This window comes from Vulpes vulpes, chromosome 13 (assembly GCF_048418805.1).
Source record: "Vulpes vulpes isolate BD-2025 chromosome 13, VulVul3, whole genome shotgun sequence".
Lineage (NCBI taxonomy): Eukaryota > Metazoa > Chordata > Mammalia > Carnivora > Canidae > Vulpes > Vulpes vulpes.
The window spans coordinates 81,399,657-81,412,485 of NC_132792.1; the positions used below are offsets into that span (position 1 = coordinate 81,399,657).

At 51.0% G+C, this 12,829-nt stretch overlaps 1 protein-coding gene across 1 annotated transcript in view; it reads right to left on the reverse strand.

The window, feature by feature from the left end:
• MYO5B (myosin VB) overlaps positions 1-12,829 on the reverse strand; it is a 326,731-nt gene that overhangs the window by 40,338 nt on the left and 273,564 nt on the right. The window contains exons 23-25 of the mRNA XM_072734804.1: positions 3,000-3,084; positions 1,673-1,821; positions 495-614 (exon numbers count right to left, since the gene is read on the reverse strand). Coding sequence (XP_072590905.1) covers positions 495-614; positions 1,673-1,821; positions 3,000-3,084 — 354 coding nt within the window. The remainder of the gene's footprint in view (positions 1-494; positions 615-1,672; positions 1,822-2,999; positions 3,085-12,829) is intronic.

Here is a 12,829-nt window from a genome sequence, read left to right on the forward strand (position 1 = left end):
GGAGCAGCGGGAGAGGGGAGGAGAGAGAGAGAGAGTGAGCGAGAGAGAATCTAAGTAGACCCCATGCCCAGAGTGGAGCTGGAGTCAGGGCTTGATCTCAATGCCCTGAGATCATGACCTGAGCCAAAATCACAAGTAGGACTGATTGACTGAGCCCCTCAGGCTCCCCGAAGCTGTTCCTTCTCAAGCCACTCGTTTTACCTCTCTACAATAGGTTCTCAATTTTATAAGAGTGAGCACCAGTGATCTATCTTCTTCCTCTCTTTCTGGATAGGAGGCAAGGTGAACAGTAATACATACTTTGCACAATAACTGTTGACTTCCGGCTATTGTGAGTCCACCGCAGTCCACGTGACCCCTTTGTGAGGAAGCAGCCCCTGGGCACACTGATCACTGCCAACCAGTAGAGGATGTCTCTACACGGCTGGTAAACCTCAAGTAGCTCCACTCCCTCTTGGGAGCACAGGCAGCAGCCAGGAACCTGCCTTACTCACCTCCACCTGTTGGAGGGCATCCTCCGTGTCTCCCACCTCAGATGTGGAGATGGAGGGGTAGTTGGAGTCAGATTCCAAGCTACTTTGGTTTGATGGGTTCCGCCTGTGGCCTGGGGTTTGCTGTTGAAGGAGAAAAATATGAGTCCTCATCATGAACTAAGGTTAATGGGAACTATTCCCTTCCAAAGGTCAGTAGATCCTAGAATTGGGACATCTGCCTCATTTGTCAACAAGAACAGGTGTCATTGTTTCTGGGAACAAGGGCTAAATGGAGTTATTCTCACAAAAACTTCACTGACACAGTTCTTACTGTCATCTGTCCAACAGAAGGACAATGAGAAGGGAACTCCACAGCAGGACTGAGTTCCCTAATGAGTTTCCTAATGAGACCCAAATTCCTAACACTTTGGCCAATGTCTCTGAAAGGTCCTAGGGAAACAGCACGTACCTCCCTGAAAGTACCCAGAGCCCGTCCTTGTCATTGATCCTCCCCCGCCCTTGAGAAGAATGTTGCAAACCCGCCACTAATGGCCCCATACTTCAACGTGTGCTCCACCAATTTCATGGAATAGGAAGCATATTAGAAATAGAGGTTACCATTTATACCATTCATTTAAAGATACTTTTATTCCCCCTTGCATATGATTTGGCTTTGAGAGTAAAAACTCATCTTGGTCAGAAAATGCTGTATTTATATATGTTCCTATTTAGTATCTCTTCCTGGTTTCTATGCAATTAACTTATCAATCTTGTTTGAAGATGCATTTCTGGAGGGAACATTTATGTGGGATGATAAAGAATGACAAATGCAGAAATAGGATGTTTTTATATATATTGTGTTTCATCAAAGCCTGGGAGAAATGATTGACCCTGTGGATCTCTCTGCAGTACACACTGGGGATGCAGAGCTCAGAATACTTCCCACCCCCATCACGGTTTCAAAAGTTTTCCCAGAACAGGTAACAAGACAGTTACACCTGGGTGGAATTCTCCTTAAGCTCCTGAGATCTTTATAAGCCCCTGAAATTGGAAAAGGAGCCACCCCTGGGAAGGCTCATCCAGCCCCATTACTTCTTAGGTGAAAGCTATGGGCAGGAGTGGCAAGAGGAGGTGCTGGAAAGAACACTTCCCCCCACAGATCCATAGCACATCACCGTGTCGGGCACTGCCCTCCTTGCCTTGATGATGGTCATCTCATCCCGAAGGTTGTCGTATCTCTGCTCCAAGCGTGAATATTCCTTCACAAGGTTCTGGTACCGGGAGCGTTCCTCCTCCAGCTCTTTCTTCATCAGGAGATTCTCCTTGACAGAGTTTTGGGCAAATTCATCTGCAAAGCAAGCACACTAAAGCTGTAGTTTTGCTTTCTGAGTGGATTCTCTTCCCGGGTATTGACTCACACTTTCTGATTCATCTTTTAAAAGGGTTTCCCATGACTAGCTCCTCCCGTGGACACCTGATGAGCTTATCCAGCAACCTCACCCACCGCAAAGGGAAGCTAGTTATGGTGGCTTAAATCTTGAGGAGGAAAGCCCACCCTGCTTCTGGGGAAGACAGGCTACATGACAGTCCCTCACCTAACCCACCAACTTCTCTCCTGTGGCACCTGTCATGGGAACCGCTGGCAATGCCCCGGGGAAGAAGCCAGGTTTTGTTTCCCAGATTTGTTCTGATTTCCCGATCTTCCATGTTCTGAAGTGTAAGGAGATTGAAGGAGAGAAGGCAAGCAGATCACATGGGATGGGCTTCCCCGCACAAGAACAGAATTATTTATACCAGTAGAAGGAAATAATTATTAAGGGGAAATTAAAAAGTGTCAGTTTTTGTCAAGATTTCACGCTGGGCAGGACCATGCACTCGGGTGGTTCCATCCTCCCATGGAATGTGGGAGAGACCTAGGGATGGGAGGAGGGGAGTGATTTGAGGAACACACAGAGCCAGGCAAGGACTGGGGTCTGTGGAGAGCCACAGCTCCTCCTTGGCCACATGGCACATGGAGGTTGACAGTGGTGCAGATCTGCTGGGATCTGACCCATGATGTTCTCTTTGGTAAACCTTAATGGATGGCCCACTGAGTAGAAGAAACCACAAGACATGTACGGATGCGAGAGTCTACAGACGGCAGTTATGACAGCCCCTAGGTGCTCATGTGTCGAGCACCACGCTAAGCCCTTCACGCAGCTGACATCTGGACTTTTATGTCCATTCTACAGATGAAGAAACTGAGGACTATAGTCATTGAGGGCAAAGCCAGGCAGTAGCATTTGGTTGTCATTCTTCAAGTGCAGGTCCCTGGACTCCAAATCTCATGCACGTTGTCCATTATGTGTCTCACCGCATTCAACTCTTAAAACCAAGAGTCATAGTAGTGTCGTAAAGACCATGTATTAAGGCCTTTCTCCAATGTACCATCTTGACGACGTTCTCACTAGGAGTGTTTGAGGGGGCGATCGGCACAGAAAGGAAACTGAACTCCAAAATGAAAAAACCAAGCACTTTGGTACTCACCTTTCACTTGGCACAGGATTTGGTTGTTAAGCTGCTCTTTCTCATCTTTTAAGAGAGCATTTTCTTGCTCCAGGACTGCAACTTGCTGAAAGGGAGAGCAATGGGAGAAAATGTTTGCACCGTGAAGGTAGGCAAAGGAAAGGCTCCATTTCTGGGGTCTGACGTTCAGCTGGTGGTGTTTAAATGCTCTTTTTAAAGAAAATCAAGTCAGCCCAAACTGCTGTCATTTCAAGGTAAGAACTGTTACACTGAAAGAAAAATCCCATTAAAAGAAGACAGAAGAGCTCATCCCTCTTCATGGTCTTCCAGTGGCCACAAAAACCTCATGCAAAGTCTGCACCACGCCCACATGCCATGTGCAGGGAACGACACCAACAGGCTTTCACTGCCTGTATGTGGCTGCTTGTCTTGGTAAACTTTGAGCCCTCAAATCTGAGTGTCACCAAGGCTCACAATGAAGGATTATCTCCAGCCTTCATCTCACTTGCCCTCGCCTGTCTCCCTGGACCAGCACAGTTCAGGTGCTACAGAACGAGGGCCAATTCTGCTTGTTCAGCTTCTGACAAGGCCCCCAAAGGAAGCACGAAGAGAGTGTTACTAAAATGACACAAAAAGAAAATAACAATCAAAGAAACAATTCTGGTCTGCCCAGAGGAAGAAGAATTAGAACAGTGTGTGGCAAGCTTTCTAAAAAATGAAAATCTTTGGCTATTCCATATTGGAACACATATCTGTGCCAATTTAAAAATGTGACAATTCAGAAGTGTTCTAAGAGAATTAGAAATTATTAGTTGTCATAAAGGAGGATGAGAAAGGGGTCTATATCTTTTGTAACATGGGAGTTTGCCTCTGCACTCTCTGGACCCCCTGGACACTCATTTTGCAGGAGGCCACCGAGGCCATTTCCCCACCAACATTGTGTCCCTGCCTTTGTGACAAAGGTAAGGAGGTGAGCATTGCAAAAACCAGACGGGAAGAGGAGAGGAACATGTGCCCTGGGCCCTTAATTCAGGCATCCAGACTTGAGTCCCACTTCTCTGAGGCTCTCTGAGCCACCACCAAGTCAGCACAGGATGGCCCCTGCAATCACATCATGAAGCACAGCACCTCTGGCCTAAGGCAAAGACACTAAGCTTCACAGCCACAGATCTCTGGCTCTTGGGAAACTTGACACTTACCTCACAGGGCTGCTTTCAGGATTAAATGAGATGATGTATGTGGAGTAAGAGCAGCAGGCACAGCCTAGACCTGCTGACCAATATTTATAGATGGTTCTACAACATTATCTTCACTGGGCACTAAGTAGAAACAGACTTTTAAAATCATTCCACCACTTAGCAAAAACTTGAAAACATCTATTCTGCATAGGTTATTTCACAAGACAGGAGAGAAGGGAATGCTGGCTCAGTTCCCTCTATGAGGCTAGGAATGTCCTGATTCCAGAAGCAGATAAAGGCATCACAAGAAAGCCAAAGACTGCTATCCTCTGTGAACACAGATGCAAAACCCCTTAATGACATGCTACCAAATGTTCATGATAAAAACACTCAATGAACTAGGAATAATAGGAGGGGCCTTCCTCGACCTGATAAAGGGCATCTGTGAACACCCACAACATCAGGCTCTGTGGTCAAACACCTAATAGCAATTGCACCCATAGTCAGGACAAACACAAGGCTGTCTCTCCTCACACCAAAACCATTCAACGTTGCGCTGGTGAGATTCCAGCCAGGGCAATTAGAGAAGAAAAACAATTCAGAGGAAAGAAGAGTCTAATACATGGCTGAGACAATGTTTGTATGTTTCCACATACAAAATAAAATTGGACTCCTACCTCACACCATATAGAAAAATAAGCTAAAAACGTATCAAAAACCTAAACATAAGAGTTAAAATTACAAAACTCTTGGAAGAGAACATAGAAGCAAATTTCTGTGATGTTGGGTTAGTCAAAGGTTTTTAATACATCAAAAGTATATGCAACCAAAGAAAAAAATAGTTTAAGTTGTACATCATCCAAACTAAAAACTTTTGTGCTTCAAAGGATACTCTCAAAAGGAAAGGGCAACCCACAGCATGAGAGTAAATATTTATAAATTACTTATCTGATAGGGGACTTGGATGCTGAATATATAGAGTATTTACAACTCAAAAAAAAATAAATCCAATCAAGAAATAGAAAAAAAAATTGAACAGATGCTTCTTTATATCGCCAACAAGCTCACAAGATGTTCAACATCATTAGGGAAATGTAAACCAAGACCACAATGATTTATCACCTCATGTGTACTATGATAGTTATAATTAAAAAAAAAAGACAATTACAGGGATCCCTGGGTGGCTCAGTGGTTTAGCACTTGCCTTTGGCCCAGGGCGCAATCCTGGAGTCCCAGGATCGATTCCCTCATCGGGCTCCCAGCATGGAGTCTGCTTCTCCCTCCTCCTGTGTCTCTGCCCCTCTCTCTCTCTCTGTCTATCTCTATCATAAATAAATAAATAAATCTTAAAAAAAAAAAGACAATTACAAATGTTAGTGAGGACGTGGAGAAATCAGATTTCTCATATGCTGATGAAACAAACCAGTGCAGCAGCTTTGCAAGTCCCTTGAACGTTGCATTTTAACCCAAGATCAACAAATTCCTAGGTTTGCAAGAGGACTGATAAAATATGGTTATGTTCACATGACGAAATACTGTTTAGCAATAAGAAGCAATAAAGTACTAATCTACGTTACAACATGGATGAATCTGGAAGACATGATATGTGAGAAAGGCCAGTCACTAACGTCACACGCAGTACAGTTCCGTTCATAGGAAATGTCCAGAATAGGCACATCTAGAGGCAGAGAGGTTAGTGGTTTTGCCTAAGGCTGGGATGGGAATGGGGCAGGGGGAACGTGGTGTGACTGTTAACAGATACAGAGGCTGCTTCTTTTTTTTGGGGGGGGGTGACAAAAATATTTAGAAATTACACAATGTGGTAGTTGAAAAACTTTTTTTCCTAAGTCACTGAATTGTATGTTTTAAACAGGTAAACTCTAGTATGTGAATTATATTCAATAAAGCTCCTAAATAACCATTCCACAAATACACCAACCTGCTGAACACAATACCCTGTGTTCAATGTGCTAAAGGATAAAAAGAGGGGCCTAAGGCAGGCTCCCAGGTTTGGGTATGAGTCTTCCCCATAGATTCACCTCCGAGACCAGCAGGTGGCTCCCAGTTCAAGGCCTCACTTCCGGCTATTTAGGTCATTTCCTAATCCCCCTGGAAGGGGGGCACCATTGCCAGCCTGCATCCAACGAGTCCCGGAGGGAACAGGCCCGGGGGCTGAGGTGAGAAGACGACTTCCTGGGACCACCTCCTGGGAGATCCCTTGTGGACCCACCTGCACTCCTGTCAGGGAAGCACCTTTGATCTCCACCAGAGCCCCGAGACTGTGAAGGCCAGAAAGCAGCCCTGGGGACACCGGCTCTGGGGCAGACACCTTCCCCACGGCTGAGTTCCCAGGATTCTTGAGTCTGGTCAAGGTCAGCCTCCGGAGCTGGGGTCCAAGTGCAGCTCCCCAATGCTCAGCATCGTGTGAGAAGGCTTGGGAGAGAATTCCAACAAGATGGGTCCAGGACTGAGGTCCACCTGCCCCCTACTCTCCAGGGAGGCAGTGACCCCTCCACCCCCAGGCGCCTCGCTGCTCAGGGACTGACGGACCCGCATGGGGCTTGCACTCCAAGGCTCCACAGGGAGAGTTGCAGATACACGGTACCACCCAGGCTCCAGCCCGCTCTCTCTCCCCAGCAGCCCCTGACACGGTCCCACGTCATGTCCTGGCTCAGACTTTTCAACAGCCTTCAAGATGCGGCCCCAAATCACAACCTTCTGGGAAACCATCCCTTCTCCACCACACGGTGTTGCTGCTTCTCATTCTCTCCGTTTGGTGGCCTCAATCTCTAGTGGCCTCAATCACCCAAGCTCCCCGGGGGGTGTCGCACTCAGAGTTCCTGGGACAAGCTCATGAGCAGTGTGGGGTCACCCTGGCAGCAACCTGGCTACCCTGCAGGGCCCTTGCCTGTCGTGCAGGTGATAAACCCCATGGTGGACATTCAGGCCGAGGGGCACCCTCTGCTTCCCTGCGGGCCTCAGATGAGAAAAGGCTGGTAAAATGGTATGTGCCAGGCACTGGTAGCACTGAGCTGCTGACACCAACAAGTTAGTGTGTATGACACTGGACGCAACTAATGAATGACTGTGGAGACTGTGGCCCAGTGCAGTGGGCAGGGCCAGGTAGAGAGAGCAGCAGCAGTGCTGTGACAGCTGCACCTACCACGCTCACACTCGTGCTTGCCCCAGGGCTGACACCAGACAAGGCCATTGCCCACCCACCAGATACTTCCCAACATGACTCTCTGCCAGGAGCTGGGGATGCAAAACACCCTGCATTCCAGGCAGCTGGCTCTGAGTGCATCCCCTCACGGGTGCAAGAGATAGGTACGCAGCAGCAGCAAACCCGTGAGGCCCGTGCTAATTCCTCCAGGCTGGGCTCCAGGCCTTGGCACTACTGCCACACTCGGCCAGGTAATTCCTCATCATCAGCAGGGACTGCTGGCCCTTCCCACGAGATGCCAGTCACACTGCTCCCACCACCCAGCTGTGACCCCCAAAGGGTCTCCAGACGTGCCCAAAAGTTCCTTGTAGGCAAAACTGCCTGTTGTTGAGAATGGCTGCTGGGAGGACATGGAGCATTAACAGAGCTAACGAGGGACGGATGGAGGCTCTGCGAGGTCCCAGGGCAGTGGGCTGCATCAAGCAGATGTGTGGATTCGTCGGCAGCCTGGGAGCTCTGGGTGGAGGAGGACCCGGTGCAGAGGGGGAACAGGACAGTTGTGTGGTGGTACGTGGGGTGCGGAAACAGGACCCAGAAAAGACAAGGCTGGGGGCATGGAGAATTGGGGAAATTGCTTTACCCCCCCTGTCCTTGGGTGAACTCCACTGCACATACCTCCCTGAACATGGGCTGCATGGGGCCCAGTTCTTCCCACCCTCTGCTTTCCACCTGAGCATTGCCCTGTTCCCCCTGCTGAGCTCTCCGCCCCCTTCACCGGGGTTTCTCCTCTTGGTGTCCAGGCTCCCTTGCTGCTCCCCCCCCGCCCAACAGCACTGACAGTTGGTGGCCACCCTTGTGTGATGGGACACCACATGCCCAGCCAGCAGGGTGGGACTGCCGCTGCCACTGAGGCTGGACCTGCCACGTCTATCCCAGGAGTGTGCTCTGTGATCACGTAGCTCCACAGAGGTCACCGTGATCGGGGACACGAGCTGCCCACATAGCCTGCGTGCCAGAGCTGCACTGCTTCCCTCTGGCTCCGATCACAGGGGTGGGCCTCTGAGGAAGCTGCATTGTGGCTGTGAGCCCTATGTCCAAGTGCCCCGGGGAGCTGCGCTTGCCTCCCTGCCCGCGCTCCAGCCCTTCAGTCCGGAGGACACTGACCCTCACGTGTCTCCAGGCACGGCTGGCCCTCCAGGCCTCCCGCTCGTTAGCACAATGGGACTTTGCTGGCAGGTATGAGCCTCTGCAGCTATGTGGCCTCCCTTCTGGGAAGCGTCAGGGATGCAGGCTACAGGGAGAGACACCCAACCCCGACGCTGGCCACTGCATCCCTCTTGCATGTGATAACCACCACCTGTGCTAGGGCTGGGGACTCAACATCTTTCAGCAGCTCCAGTTCTCTCTTGGGCTGAGGTGGGGTGGGGGCGAGGGCAGTATGACCCAGAGGGTCTCCTAAGTCCCACTTAGGGCAGGTCATCATAACTGACACTGGGGCTGAATCCCAGCACCATCCAGCTGAGACCCTTAAGTTAAATGAAACAAATACTCAGCCTCATGCTCAATAGCTGCCTTTGCTGAGCCATCAGGTGCCCCTCAAAGAGAGTCGTTAAGAAAAAAAAAAAACCCACTGCCCTTACTAGTTAATCTTTATAATACGAGCGCAGCTCCAAGCTTTTGGTTTTGTCTCCTTTCAAGCTGGGTATTTATATTGTAGAAAGAGCCAAGAGCAAGGTTTCTAGAAGAAAACTGCTGGACGAACTTATTGGACAATGCCTATCAGAAGAGTCTCACATGACTGCCGCTCTGTCCTGGGGCCTCTCTCCTCAACGCTGCGCACAAACTGTCTGGGAGACAGTTCCACGCTCGGCCCTGGGCAGTGACAATGCTACTTCTGCAAAGTCTCAACACAGCTTCTTGTCTGTTCTGAGAGTAAGGTTAGTAGGAAGACTATTTTACGGGGGAAGTTATCTAGTCAGAGGGAAAGGGGTCTAAGCAGAGGAGAGAGAGAAGGGAAGAACAGACCATGCAGAGGGTACTGTGCACCGAGTACTGTGCAGAAATAAAACTGGAACTCACACGGGATACATGTAGGTACCCTCAGTATTTGCTTTTAGGGAAACTAAGGCACAGAAAAGCTAGAGACCTTGCCACAGGCCACACAGCCAGGTAGGGATATAGCTGGCCCTTGCCCTGTGCAGTCCAGGTGCAGGCTCAGCTGTTAAGTACTATGCTACCATGTGTCCCGACAGTCCAGGAGGCCGACACATGAAGGATGGTGATGTCGAAGGTCCGTAGCAGGCCATACATGACTGGTCCCCAAGGCAAGAGTGATAGGAAGATGCTCAGGGTAGGAGAGCACGGTGTGCCTAGGTGCCTAGGGTAGAGTTGTTCCTCTCCCCAGATGCTTCATGGTTAATGTCACTATCAGGGTCAGGGGGCCCTTCCTGATCTGACCCCACTACACCTTGCTGACCTCAGCACCCCCTGCCTTCCCTGTTGCTCAGTGCTTCCTGCTGCTCATGCCTGCCCAGCCTACTCCCACCTCAGGGCCTGTGCACATGATGTTGCCCTCATCACCTGCTTATGGCTCATCCTCACCCCACTCAGGCGTCTTCCAGGGAGAAGTCTCCAGCCACCACAAGCCAAGCCTCTCCCTGTACCCGGAGGCTCCTCTCTATCCCCTTTCACTCTGCTTTATTCTTCACATGCATGATGGATAATTCGTATTTGATCCCCATCTGTGTAATGATCCCAAATATTTGAGCTCCATCAGAATATGAAGGACTTTAAAAAACTGTTTCCTTTTGCCCCGGGGAGAGCCTGGTAGCTGACAGGCAGGCACCCCATGAGCGTCTAGTCAACAAACCAAGGCCTGCACTTCAGGATGTCTTTAACACCACTGTGTCCTCCACCATTGGTGTGGGGTCCTCATTCCAGCAACCACCAGCCCGGAGCTGTGGGAATGCAGCTGTGTCCTGGTCAACCAGAGAAGACCTCTCTGCACCTTTGGGGAAAGACTCGGACACCCCATTGTGAGAACCCCACTATTCCCCAGGTCCCATCTCTCCACTTCTACTTGGAAAAACCTAAGACCTTCACACTGGGCCTACCTGAGGTAACCATCCCACGGTGGTGGGCGGGCGACAGAGGACATGGTACAACTCAGCCCCACCACTGAGCGCTCAGGCCCAGGGGCGGCTCTTCGTCTCTCAGGTGTCAGGGACCCAGGCTCAGAGCCAGGCCACTGGCTGGAGGTGGCTCTTCCTCAGCCACCTGCAACCCTGCAGCAGGCCAGGCCTCACAGGCGCTGACTGTGGATGACGAGCCATGGCTGCGCATCAATGGCAGCCCTGGGCGCCCCCACTCTCAGCAGGACACAGGACGGCTCCTCCGACAAGCTGCACGACAGCCGGTACGGGGTCACAGTTTAGAAGAGACCCCACCACACAGGATACAGGTGGTAAGGCTGAAGGCCTGGGGCAGCTGCCCTAGGGGGTGGGTGGGAGGAGCCCCTGCATGGGGGTGGGTAGGGGGTGAGCCCCTGGGGCTGCGGCCACAGCAGCCAGCTCCTGCCCCTGGAGTTCCCAAGCCACGTGGCCCCAGCCAGGCCATCAGCAGCATGGGAGCATGGGAGCCCAGAGCCCCCAGGATGCCAGTGCCAGTACTGCACCTGCTGACGGACACAGCAAAGCGGTTATCAGCGTACCCTCACAGCACTGCCACCGGCTCCTCGATCCTGCTTGGGGCACCGCAGTCCCTGGACCAGCCTAAGACCAGCTGTCTGGTTACACAGTTGTCAACGTTGGACATAGCGCCTCTGAGGAGCACTGAACCCTGGCCAGGCACCAAAGATGGAGGGCGGAGGCCAGCCTCTGCCTGCTCATGGCCGCTGGAACCTGAGGGCCATGAGGACCCTGGCGGCAGTCATCAGCTTCCCATTGTTTCTTGCACACAGGCGGGCATCGCACCTCACACACTGTCTTAGGCCACCGTCTTCTCCTGCTACTGTGCCTCTTGTTCTCTCTCTTGCAGCGTCTGTGAATCTTTTTTCCTTGGCAGTTCCAAGCTCTCATAGTATTTAACACACTAGCTCAACACACTCCCAGGATTTTTTTTTTTTTTTAAGGAGCAGAGGAAAGAGCCCTCCTGTCTGTTTTTCCTGCCTATGGAGAGTTCCCTGCTATAAACCCTCAGGCTCCCTTGGATCGAGACACAGACGTTTTTGGAGCCCTGTGTCCTCAGACCACCATGCCCACGGAGAAGCTGATAAAGAGATGGGGGGCTGAGGAGTCTCCATGGGGCAGACACAGGAGACACCCAGGTTCTGTGAATCTTCTGGGTGAACAGACATCCCACATGCGTCATCTGACCTGTGAGCACATGCAGGGAACCTGCCTCCCTTTTTCTCCCAGGGTCACCAACTTCAAGGTCTCCAGTTCTCATCCTGGCATCTTCTCTGCCTTTGAATCCCAGCACCTTGTTTCTCGTGCACACAGAGGAGTGACTGTCCAGCTGTTCCCACACGGCCAGGAGACCCCAAGGGTGGAGTTCCACTGTCTGCTGGTTACCGGCTTACAGCTATATTTTACAGGAGCCTCCCAGTCCCACTTGCTTCCTCCCAGAGAAGGAAGCCCACGTCAGGCCTCATGGATGGGTTTGCCTAGGAGACATCTCGGGGCGGAAGTTGCTCCTCTTCTGGGCCAGGGGCCGCCTGCACTGGAAGGCCCACTGTATTCACCACCTAATCCCCACATTGGGAAGTCCCTGGGATGGGGAAGGCAGTAGCTGGTGGCACAGAGGCCCTGCCGGGACACAGAAAGCATGTAGGCAAGCTCCAGATGAGTGGGCTCCGTGGGCAACATCTCAGACCCAGTCTGCATGCTGCTCAGCTGTGCTGGGGCTCAGGCCGGAGAAGGAGTGGGGCCAAGGGAGAGGGGAGCACTGCAGAGCAGGGGTGGGGCCTCTCCTCCCTAGAACCACCAAGTACCACCTCACGCTGCACAGCATTGGCCAGTTTTGACGTCCAGAGGCATGAGAGGTCATTTACACTAAGGCAAACGGACAAGGGCACAAAGGCCAGAAAGCTTTCCCACAGGCACTGGGTAACGACAGACAGGGAGAAGACCTACCTTCCAATGTTGACCCTACAAAGCTTTCTGAGGTGTCATGTAGCCTGCTCTAGTTTTTTAATTTGAGATCACGCAAGCAAGTGTGCACACAAGCGTGCAAGGAGGAGGGCAGAGGGAAAGGAAGAGACTCTCAAGCAGATGTCATGTCGAGCACAGAGCCCAACAGGTGGCTCACTCTTGACCCTGAGATCATGACCTGAGCCGAAAGCAAGAGTCAGATGCTCAACCCACTGAGCCACCCAGGTGCCTCAGCCTGTTCTATTTTTTTTTAAAGATTTATTTTAGAAAAAAAAAAAAAAAAAGATTTATTTTAGAGAGAGAGCAAGTGAGCATCCTATGAGTTGGGGGAGGGGCAGGAGGAGAGAATCTCCCAGCAGA